General features: G+C 35.8%; 1 protein-coding gene across 7 annotated transcripts in view; it reads left to right on the top strand.

Moving 5' to 3' along the window:
- LOC128888725 (SLIT-ROBO Rho GTPase-activating protein 1-like) overlaps positions 1 to 12,769 on the top strand; it is a 32,907-nt gene that overhangs the window by 7,871 nt on the left and 12,267 nt on the right. For 2 of the 7 annotated variants that reach the window (XM_054145817.1, XM_054145816.1), the window contains exon 2: positions 11,676 to 11,970. The exons of 3 other annotated variants lie outside the window; for them this stretch is intronic. In XM_054145817.1, coding sequence (XP_054001792.1) covers positions 11,925 to 11,970 — 46 coding nt within the window. In that variant the 5' untranslated portion in view covers positions 11,676 to 11,924. Of the gene's footprint in view, positions 1 to 6,564; positions 7,788 to 11,640; positions 11,971 to 12,769 lie in introns of those variants that run through there. 2 more of the 7 variants (XM_054145815.1, XM_054145814.1) reach the window with 2 other exon arrangements.

The raw sequence follows: 12,769 nt of genomic DNA, 5'->3' as shown, positions 1-12,769 counted from the left end.
ATTCTTACACTGACTGTATATTACATTTTGGTACGTCAAGATATTAATCTTCTAAATTCTTAACCTTATTGCCGTTATAATGAATTTATATGCATATCAGTCTCAACCTGATGGACATTGCAACGTATCTATGTATGTGAATTTTAATAGTAACCAAATTTCGTCTATTGTCATCACTAATTTGATAATCGAGAAGTTTTTACTCACAATTTTGGTACAAGTAATTGTTCTTTTTCTAACAGATCACAATCATAGATACTTGACGATTATCACGCGTAGAAATTATTTTATCTAATAAATTAATTATTTAATCGAACTTTTTTCGTTTCTCGATTTTTGTTCGCTAACGTCGCACTGTGCGAGGTACAGTCCCGTGCAAAAGTCTTAGGCCATTTACGTTACAATTACATCTTTTTCATATTTATTGCTAAAGAAACAGTATAACGGTATATATCGATTTTGCTTATACAAGGTGTTTCGTTTAAATCGAAACGGTTAAATATCTCGTGAGAAGTTGAAGCTCCCAAAAAAATGTTTTTTAAGTGTTTCGATAGTTCAAATTTTACAAGCAATTGTTTATGCGCGTAAGAGTGGAAACGGTCAATTTTCAAGATTTTAAAAATCTGTTTTTTCCCGATTCTTTAGAATCGCTTATACCCGTTTGTACCGCTTTTCGTCTCGTTTCTACCTCAATAGTTTAAATTTTACAAGCAATTGTTGATACAGTTGAATTATAAAATGTAAACTATTCAGGTACAAACGAAACGAAAAGCGATTCCGACGGGTACTAACGATTCTAAAGAATCGGGAAAAAACAGATTTCAAAAATCTTGAAAATTGACCATTTTCACTCTTACGCGTATAAACAATTGCTTGTAAAATTCGAACTATTGAGGTACAAACGAAACGAAAAGCGGTACAAACAGGTACAAACGATTCTAAAGAATCGGGAAAAAACAGATTTTAGAAATCTTGAAAATTGACCATTTCCACTCTTGCGCGTCGAAACAATTCCTTGTAAAATTTATTTATTTCAATTTATATTATTCGTAATTTCCCTATTATTATTCTTTCATTTGATGATTGAAAATCGTTACTCGCCATTGCGGTGCAAGTCTCAACCTGATGGACTTAACAATTAATCAAAATGGAATTTAGGAAGTTGCTAAAAATTTGATGTGTTATAAAAACCGATATTATAAGCCTTAAAAAAAAAAAAAAAATTCCTGACCGTGTCGTTGCTGAAATATAATTCATTAAAATTTGAAAGAGAACGTAGAGAAGTTGCGCGGTAACAGTCAGCGTTTTTAACACCGTCGTTTCTCGAGTTTACGAACGTATCTATAGATATATATTTATTGATTAGATACGGATCGATTTATTACGGACGCGAGCGAAAGCAATAAGACTGTACTTGGACGAAACTTTCAAAATAATATTTTTGAACGTGATTATCTCGAAACAACTACCGTACAGTTTTATCCGTTTTTTTTTTTTAATTCTTCTGTCTCAGTGATATTGTTATGCATTTTGTTTGCGTTATACAATACTGGAAATTGTAGATCGGCAGGAACACCTAACGCCACATGCACACTCTGCGAACGTCATTCTAAACGTATAGAATTTCTGTTGTTACGTAGGAACGTACTTGGAATGAAACAAGAAAAAACAAACGATAATAAATAATCTTGGATAACGGGCTGGCAGCGTCGTTTGATAAAATACTCGAAACAATTTGCAAATAAATACAAATTCCTGGCGTTAACCTTGTCGTTATCGTTAGTCAAATAAATGCGGTTAACGCTATCGTGAGACCGCGGATGCTTATTCAAATTCATATTTATATGTATATACGGATATACATTTAAAACTTGAACGAAAGTATATTTTGTTTTTGAAATATTTTTTTATTACGTGATCCATTTTTAACTTACCGATTTGTAGGGAAGTTATCGTATTCGTTTATATTTCATTTGTCTTTGTATTCATTTTGCACGCGTGTCTCCGAAATATATTTACATATTAATTTGCTTGGTCGCGAATCGATGAAGATTTTTTATCTAATTCTGTTTGAATGCAGTACTTGGTAAATAATAATGTACGTTAAAATAACAGGGATTTCTTTTCTGATAGTAAGAACTATACGTACATATTCTTTTGTATACTTGTGTACATTCTTTGGAATGTTTAACTAAAGAAATATTAAAACTTGCGTGATTTTTCCTTAAATAAAATATATAAATAAATAAGATAAATTTACCTTGCAAACGCACGGAATTAATTTCCAAATTATACAAAGAATTATTAACGGAGAACAATTACTGAATTTTATCCTTTAATGAGGTAAAATCAAGTCACGTGTTTAATTACAAAACATTCTTCATTTTAACATTCTTTCATTTCCTTCATTTTTATCAAACGATCAAAATCGTACTGGATAGCGTTCTCACAGTCTTTCTTTCTGTCGCTTTTTCCTACTTCTTCTAAAGTTGAACGCACTGGAAATTGCATTCTAAATTCCAAGACAGTGCAAATATTTGCGTCGATTGAAAACCTCAGATTTAATGCAGTTTGTATTGTTCATTGTTTATCCATTCTCGTACAGGTATCGCGAATTAACTGTTCTAACGATGCGAAGAGAACAGCAGCGTAGGTAGAACAGTAATTTAATTTCCATTGAAGCGCGGTAATTGTTTTATCAGATCCCCCTTAATTATTAAAATATTCAGCCGTTGTATACATTTTTCATTAACGATTTTGCGTATTTATTTATTTCTATCCGAGTATACAGGGCGCGCACAAAACATATTAAGTTATGTAAAAATATAAAAACACACTCAATGATTCGTGAATGTGAATTTTATGCATTTATGATACAAACTAACACAATAAATACATGGCAAACATAACCAAAGGGTATGTGCACTTATGGAAAACGGAATAAAAATATTATTATTATATATTAATTGTAGAATATATTTCACACACATTATCTATATTTTTTGAACGTTTTCCATGGTACTATAAATCGTAAATGCACGAACTACGCAGTCTAGTTGTAATTTAAATTCAACTATCTAAAAATGTTACGTAATCTTTTTCCTACGATTTATTTCGAGCACTTGTCGCAGCAAAATAAATTGATAAATTTAAAATAAATTATAGTCGTCATACCAAGTTCAGATGGTTAACTGTAAGAGTGTGCTGAATTGTTCTGTTCCATTGAATAAACCATTTCCCACGACCATCGTCGCGCTCGCATATCTACTCTGTTCCAGGAGTCATGCCATTTCGTTTCCCAATGAAATTTACAATTTTAATGGAATCGTTCGAGACCGAGACTTAGGTATCGCTCTAATGTCTATAGTTCGAAACAAACATTTTCCTTCAACTATTATTACCATGTCCTTTTTTTTTAAAAAAAATAAATGCATATTCCGAAACTTCAATTTTTACAAACTACAGTAAAGAGGAATTTCAATAATTTCGATCTATGATCTTCATCGTTTTGAAAACACTTCTATTTTCGTAAATCAACATAAATTCCTGTTAATGTTACTTTTATTCCGAACGACCGACTTTCGCTAAATCTATTGTTGATGACACGACACTCTGCTAAACATTTTAAACAAAAGAGCGACAACAGTTGCGTGCCGCCAAAAGGGCGATACTACTCGTGTGCCTGCAAAGAACGCCGACCAGCTAATTCTTACAATGTATACCTAATACGGTATGAAAGAATTAAAGTCACCCTATATTACCATACACTTGCGTAGAAAATTCTTTTTTAAATTCCAGACCGTTTCTAAATAAACAGATAAAATGTCAATAATTCATTTTGTCACTGTAAAAGTGAAACGGTCTAATATTATTTAATTTCTAAATATTTATATACAAAATTCTTTTTTAAATTCCAGACCGTTTCTAAATAAACAGATGAAACGTTAATAATTGATTTTATCACTGTAACAGTGAATCTATCTGATGTTATTTAATTTCCTTTTGTTTCCTTTCGATACGTAATCGACTAAATTTTCGTTGCGGGTCTATCCAGAGGACATCGCACTATCTTTTGGCCTCGTATTACACCGCAGTTTCTAGCTTGGTCACTTACACGCGAACCGCGGCACAATTGTGACCAGTCCGTGTGTATCAGAATTGAGATAACGAAAAGCAAACCGAGCCAACGACGCAATAACCATTTAACGCTTCCCTTCAATTCGTGCAGGAAGGAAGTTGATAGAGAAACGTTGCGCTGCATATCAATTTGCGTGCATGTCGTGTGCGAAAAATTTGCCCTTTCGCTTCTAGTGTCAACTTAATTACAGGGTACAGGAAAAAATGGCCGAAAATCTCCAATAAAATATCAGAAACCAGATAACGTTCGCGTAGCTTTTGAAGATACAAATGCGTTAGATTTAAACGCGTAGAACTTTTTTAAAAATATTGTTTTATTTAATTAACAAGGGAACCTTACGGATCTGATTTTGATTTTGATTTTGATTTTGATGAAATCATTTTAGGTTATTCTAGAACATTAACAAGCATTGTGTGCAAAAGGATTTGTGTCAATGCCTCCTCGGTTTTGAGAGAAAAAAAAATATATATATAAAATACTGTACGAGTGAGAGACATCTATATCAAAATTGCAAAGAAGTGAATAAGAATTTAAATAGCTGCGGTGTCTAATCGTAAGACGCAGGCTACTTGGGATGCATGTGTTTTTTGACTCGTGTTCGATCCCCAGGGCGGTTAAATTTTTTTTTCCGTTTATAGAATTGTTACTTCGCGTAACAAATAATTGTGGAACGTCAATATTTTCATATGTATAATAGTACACGTATTATACAAATAAATGATGCAATTTTTTCAATATAAATGACGTCACAATGCAGATAATAAATTGTCGTGTCGTTTCTTACGAATATGATAAAGGTCATAATTTCGAGAACCCAAAAAAGTAAATATTTTGTTGGTTACCAAAATTCGTGGATAAAATACATTGTAGTGGCCATTAGGTTGAGACTTCCGTTGTGTATACAGGGTGTCCCAAAAATGTTGTAACACCTTGAAAGGGGTGGTTCGGGAGGTGATTTGAAACAACTTTTTCCTTAGCGAAAATGTTCTCCGAGGCTTCGTTAGGAAGATATTAACGATAAACCCTCGACCAATCAGAGCGCGCGGATACCGTTGGAGCGGCCGCGGTAGGCGTGGATACGCACTAGGCGGCCGCGCTCATACGCTATCGCGAGCGCTCCACCGGCATCCTCGCGCTCTGATTGGTCGGCCGCCTAGCGCTACACCGCGATACGCGCGCTCTGATTGGTCAGTGTTTTCCGTTTATATCTCCTCAACGAAGCCTCGGACAATATTTTCATTAAGGTAAAAGTTGTTTCAAATCACCTCCCCAACCACTCCTTTCAAGGTGTTACAACATTTTTGGGACATCCTGTATAGATACATAGAAATATCGTAGAAATCAGATTGAAAACTTGGAAGGTTAATGTAACAAAAATAATACGTGTACATTTTTATATATATAATATACGATATATAATTTTATAAATTTGTTGTTTACCAAACTTTGTATAAATACACAAGCTGCAATGGTCATCAGATTGAGACTTGAGTTGTGTATACATAGTATATGTAGGTTCATCGTAATGGGAACGGGTCGAGAACTTCGAAGGCAATTCTAACAACAATAAGTGAAAAAATATATCCGGTCAAGGAGGTCAAAAGCACCCTAAGACCGATTTCGATTTGCCATGATATATTCAATAGGTTATAAAAAAAGACTAATCTGTGCCAAGTCTCAAGTCTCTATCTCTACTGATGGAGGAATAAACAGAAAAAAATAAAGATCAAAGTACGTTCGAAAAGGTCACTTTTGAATTACGTATGTCGCCCTAGAGGCGCCACTCGAGCGTAGAGGGTTAACACAATTATTACGTAATTCCAATACAACTAAAATAATTTTCCCTCGGAAGTTTCTCAATCTCGAAATCGTCGTCAGCTCACCCCAAGCGAAAATGTCGTCGAGGTTTAAAAGCCGCACGCGCAAGTGTAAACGCAACACAAAGTAACAAAGTTAAGACGGATGTGTGCACGTACATGGAATATACATATCGTGCGATAATATATCCAGTAGGCGTAGAGAGGAAGGCGCGTGCGTGTAGGCCTTGCTGGTAATTGTCGTTAATTTAACGACAGTCACAACTGCCTGTCCTTACTGGTCAGTTGACGCGGCAAAGTTCCCTCTCGACTGGTCGGCCAATGTTATACAAGACTCTACGCCATTGTTTCACATTCAGTCCTGTCGATAGTTTCTCATTTCAGCACTCTACTTCATAGGGTTATTGAGATCATTCGTTTATGTCGCTACTGATTTCCTTTACTCGGGTGATCCGTTTATATCTTTGCTGATTTCGTTGCTCCTTTTCGATAACTCGCAATATTAAAATTTTTTTTTTTTAAGAACTTTTTCTAATTTCAGTGTGTAGCTACCAAATTCGCGGTGATCTATACGTTCCGTAAGAAGCTGTGTCGAAATTATACAATTTTTATATATTGTTTATTTTAAAACAGTGACGGTTAAATCGAGGTAGGCTGATATAATTCATATGCATTCAAATAACAATCGAGTGAAGTTTAGGTAAAATCCTACATTAAATAAATCCACGAAACAACTACCTTAAGATACCGAAACCTCCAAAATCCAAGTGTTAGTATACTTTCGATCTTATCTTCGATTGTATCTTCGATCTCAACTTCGTACATCTGAATCTTTAATTATACAAGAAAATTACAATTTCAAATGCTTCTCGCCAGTTTTAATACGTCAAATAGTGACACTTGCCATACGACCTAAATTAAATCTCGACATCTCAGATCTGAATACGTATTTACACGAGAGAATTTCGTTTCGAAGTATTAGGTTGTCCCGAAAGTTTTTTTCGCGAGTTGCACTCAATTATTTGGTGTGATCGTGTTTATATAAATAGGCAATCTAATTTCATAGATATTCATGTTGTAACGGTAATGGAGCAAAATGAATCGTGGACAATTCAGTAATGTAACATAAAACATAAAATATTGTGCATGTATTACTTATTAATAAAGCGAAAGAAACTTTTGAGACAACCTAATATTTTCCGCCAATATAACCTATCGAGTGCTGACTTCCCATATGCTACGATCTAGATTAACATCTCGACATCTTAGACCCGGCCATCTTCCCTCCGAACCCTCGATTGTACAATAAAAATCCCATTTCGAGTCCCTTATCAGCAATTAGAACTCATCAAGGGTTGTCTTTCGATATCTCAACAGTCCCATTAGCTACGAAGGAGCAACGACCAGGGTCGCCTCGACGCCATCTATCGACAGGAATCGGTTTCCATCGAGTCTCGACGGTCGCGTTCGGTTCGCAGTCGCGTTTCGGCCAGCGTTCCTCATATACTGTGTCGTAGTCGTGTTCGCGAGTTGTTTTTTTCCCGCAAAGTCGACATATTGACCGATCGTCAACCGTACCTTCTGTCGCGAAAGCCATACTGGTGTGTGATTTGTGGTACGAGCAGTGAGTTGTGGCGTGACCGGAGAAAGGACGCGTTTATAGTGAACGTTATTTCACAATGGGCTACGATTACCGAACTTGCATGCGAGTGCCCTCGTGTTAGAAGTTCGCTGATCAAAACAATTCTGTTTCTCGTGTTCCGTGCGACATTGGGTGATGTGTGTTTAGTGAAGTTTGGCCGAGTTTAACGTTCTCTGGTCAAAGTAGAAATGTGAGACGTTTACAAAGATTTTCGGGGAGATGCTTGCATGCAAAGCGACCATAAGGCAATTTAAAATTTTTGAACGATTTGTTGGATTTGTTTCGAATGTCTACTTGGTTATCTGGTTAGGACGATATCTGATCCGATCTGTTTACTACGGTATCTATTTAGTTGTTTGGTTCTTGCCTGTGGAAGAGTCAGGACCGTTGTTTTGGAAATGAAATGAAAATTTATCGACTCAATGTTTTGTTTACGTAAATAAGTGTACCTTTTTTTTAAAGTAAGAATCACATTGAAACAGAAAGTTTTAGTACGAATTGAGAATTTCAGTGAAATTGTTTTGGTGAATGTCGAAGAACATTATACGTACAAAACGAATGACATTGATAGTAATTATTGTTCTATTGAATTGATTATAATTAATGTTTTGTTGAAATAACGTTAGAAGAATGTTGAGTATACTTATATAAAATGAATGATTTAATATTATTTAAACGATTATAATTTATTTATCATTGAAGTATCTCGGGTATATTTAGAAAAGAAAATCGAAAAATTGTGAATTTAATTATTATCGAATCGTTACAAGTACTAGTTACAAAAATAACGAGTTTATCTAGGAAATTACCGACAGCTTAAAATATTAAAATATTACGATTTAAACTTCAGAAATCTTAAAACCAAGAAAATGTAGCTTTGACATTCGTTATTAATTGCTTACAGCTGTGAAGTACAATATATCCTTAATATTTGACCCCCTAACGTGGCTTATCACATTATTAACACCTCACCGTCACGTCGCCCACATGTGGATGACAGGACTTTACTATACAGGGTGTTCCAAAAATGCTGACGGTCCTTGAAAAGGGTGGTTCGGGGGGTGATTTGAAACAACTTTTTCCTTAGCGAAAATGTTCTTCGAGGCTTCGTTGGGAAGATATTAACGAAAAACCCTCGACCAATCAGAGCGCGAGTATGCCAGTGGAGCGGCCGCGGTAGCGTATGAGCGCGGCCGCCTAGCGCGTAGCCACGCCCACTTCTGGCGCTCCACCGGCATCCTCGCGCTCTGATTGGTCGAGGTTTTCTCTTAATATCTCCTCAACGAAGTCTCGTACAACATTTTCGCTAAGGAAAAAGTTGTTTCAAATCACCTCCCGAACCACCCCTTTCAATATGTTACAACATTTTTGGGACACCTTGTATAACACAATTTCTAATGCGAGATGTTAAAGAAAAGAAATCCGGTTAATATTCACGAATTCCGCTAACGTTATAAAAATAAATAATTCCCTAAGTCTCAATAGTCCCCAAACAAAGTTCGATTCCCCTAGAAATGTTCGTAAATATTCACGCGTCGCTAAACGTGTTAAATATCGTCGATTTGCAACCTGGAAAAACAAGATTACGGGTTAGAATGTCAGTTCGAAAGCAGCATTTGGGTGTTTCCGTTCCTCCATGATATAAAACGGTCTATTAAGGCCATACTTGAAGGCAATTTAAAAATAATTCTCTGCGTAGCCATCGCGCTGTGAAAACTGTGTCCGTTGCTCTTTGAGAAGTTTACGCAACAACGTGCATCATTATCTGTAGCCGATCAGAACCGATAATCGCGAAGCATAAGCTCGCGATATGGCAACTTGCCGTTCGAGAGAGTTGCATTCTATTAACAGAATCCTTTCTCAGGCTATAACGGGCGCCGGGAGCTCACAGGAGCTACAGTTTTTTTTATGCCACTGCGCTTTCAAGTTTCTCTGATAATATTCCAAAGCAGAACCTTTGTACGCTTTGTTGACCATGAAAAGATACTTCGAAACATTAAACTCTCTCAAAGCGACATTTTTTTTTCCCCCCTCTCGAAAGCTGATTTTTACTAGGAATTCGCCGATGTTTTTCTACGCGGACGTCGTTACTCACGGAAAAAGTTCAAGTTTACAAATACGTTAGGTCCTCGGGTATCGCAAGTAAATATTAAATGCATCTTTATTTTGCTGTAATTGAATATACACGAAACAAAGAAATTTTTATGCGTACATTTTTAATACACAAATATGCTTTTTCACTTTGGTATGGTATCTATTTTATTTTTATAACCCATTGGGATTGTAAGTAATGGTAATTTTAATATAAAAGCAAACGCACACGAAAAGTAATTTTCGTGGAAGGTAACAAGTTTTATCTCATTTACAGGCTTGTCGTATTTTGTATTATCTTGTCATTATATTTATTTTCTCAGTGTCTTTTCAAAGGAATTCATTTCCTGTGATGAAAAAATAAGATTGATATATAATTGTTATTTAAATTCAAAATTATAATTTCATAAGCTATTTACGAAAAACTAATTTTCTTAAATTTCAGACATGTTAATAAAAGAAAAAACCAAATTGCTTAATATCTGAAAAAGGATCGATTTTATAGAAAATTTGTATGTAACATATTTTGTAGGTAATTTAATTTTCCAAAAAAGTGCACCTATGTATAATTTTATAAAAGCCAATATTTGACGAATTATTTCCGAAAAACTGGTTTTCTTAGGTGATTTCGCACCAGTTTTAATTAAAAATTTGATTCAAAGCTTTCTAATTCGAGAAATATTATTCGTACAAACTTTGCTTACAAGGTTTTTCTTTTTTTGTATATAATTTTGTGCACTTCATTTTTTTCTTAATTTTTGTAATTAAAAATTGTACATTTAATGAACATTATTTTGGAAGGGAGAAAAAAATGTTTTCTCGTATATTTAAAATAGAAAATCGTATTTTTCGACAAGCCAAGTCTGTAATTGAGGTAGACATTTTTTATCTTGCACATAAATATTTGTGTTGTCATCTACTATCAGTTCTCCAGTCAGCACTTTACAAAAACAATATTGCTCTGAAATGGCACAGCCTGATACACATACGCGTCAATATCCCTCGAGAGGTAAATTGTTGCAACCTTAATCATTGCACGCGAGCCTCGATTGTTGTACAATGTCGACAAGTGGAAAGATTGGTCGCCAAGCAAGTCAACTCGTGGATGGTAGTGGGGATAAGTTCTGTTAATCTTACTGGATTAGCTACCTTCATTATTGCAGCAATTTTCTCTGCACTAATCAAGGCTCCTCCAGGAGGATTTCGTACCACAATCTAGGAAACTGTATTAAAAATTTCATTAGACAGACAATATGATGAAATGAAAGAATATTGATTATAATGGAATGATAAACCTTGTTAAACCTTGAATGATAAATCTTGAATACCTACAATAATCTAGGATCTACTGTGTTCAATTAAAAATTAAACAATGTGCACACTGAACATATATTCTTTAATATTATTTTTTTAAATTTAATAAGAAAGTCACGTATCAATTGATTAGGTGCAGAAATTAATTCTTTACCTTTACATTCAATTGTTTATAATTATAGTTTAAGTAGAAATATTTATTCGACATTTTGTTACGTTAAATTGGCAACCTTCTAAATTCTCATTCTGATTTCCATTATGACGAATCTATGTGCACCCAAGTCTCAACCTGATGGACACTGCCCTTGTAACAAACCATCGTGTTCCTTTTTTGTTGATTGTTTATCGATTCAAGACACTCTCAAAAAAGTGTTAAAATTGTAAATTCTTCCACCATGGATAACTAAAACAAATCAATCGAAAACAATAAAATCTTCAGGTCCATAAAGCTACAATTCATTCAACCACAAATATTTACCAACGTCATTATCATTATCGATTCTCAAACATGTAGCACGCGTCACACGCTATCGCTCCATTATCAACCCATTACATAATAAATCTGCGATTAGATTACTTTCTTCTGCTTTCGCATCGTGTTTCCCTTTCCACTGTAAACGTATTGCATCCGTGTGTAGACGAGTCTACAGTTGACAATAATCACGAAATCTAGATCTGCTATCGGGTGTCGAGTGCGAGGAATATCAGAGATCTCCACGAGTGATTCGGGTGCAACGCTAGCTACCAACCGAAATTGGCAGATTTCTTAAAACTGGATGTAACGCGTGTCGATTACGATTGCCGAAATACGGTGAACGTGTTGTGTGCGATCTGCTGCGACGATACACGATTGGGGTACGGTGCGAAAAAAAGTGAGCGCAGGAAGATAGCAACATCAACCGTGGACGGATAACGCAGAAAAATGTTCAAGCTCGCTGGACGTCAAGAATGGGAAGCTTTGACGAAAGGTAAATGGCGTAGCCGTTTACAAATCGTTTTTATAATTAAATAATTATTAGTTTAATCCCTGTCCTGGTCAAAGTCAAAGTTCGAGTCAATTAGTTCATAAAGGGAGTATGTTTTCACTTGGAAGTGAATAGAGACGAACACGTACTGTGTGTCAGGATAGAAATGCGCACGGAATGTTTTGTAAACAGTCTTGCTACTCCAGTCTAGAGACCCTCTAATCAGTTACGAAATAACCAGATTCTAATTAGCCATCGCTATTTTTCAGCTGAATAATCTATACAGGGTGTCCCAAAAATATTTGAGGTTCTTGAAAAGGGTGGTTCGGGAGGTGATTTGAAACAACTTTTTCCTTGGCGAAAATGTTGTCCGAGGCTTCGTTAAGGAGATATTAACAAAAAACCTCGACCAATCAGAGCGCGCGTATCGCGGTGTAGCGCTAGGCGGTCGACCAATCAGAGTCCGAGCATGCCGGTAGAGCGCCCACGGTAACCTATGAGCGGCCGCCTAGCGCGTAGCCTACGCTCCACCTGAATACTCGTGCTCTGATTGGTCGGACGCTTAGCACGTAGCGTACGTTACCGCAGCCGCTCCACCAGCATCCTCGCGCTTTGATTGGTCGGCTTTTTTTTTGCTAATATCTCCTTAACGAAGCCTCGGACAACATTTTTGCTAAGGAAAAAGTTGTTTCAAATCACCCCCCGAACCACCCCTTTCAACGACTTCCAACATTTTTTGGACACCCTGTATAGTCATACTTCACACTACGTTAATCGTATCGCGCTACCGAATATTCGATTA

Source organism: Hylaeus anthracinus, unplaced genomic scaffold (assembly GCF_026225885.1).
Source record: "Hylaeus anthracinus isolate JK02 unplaced genomic scaffold, UHH_iyHylAnth1.0_haploid 11994, whole genome shotgun sequence".
NCBI lineage: Eukaryota > Metazoa > Arthropoda > Insecta > Hymenoptera > Colletidae > Hylaeus > Hylaeus anthracinus.
The sequence above is the reverse complement of the archived record's forward strand: the minus strand, read 5'-3'. Positions and strand labels throughout refer to the sequence as shown.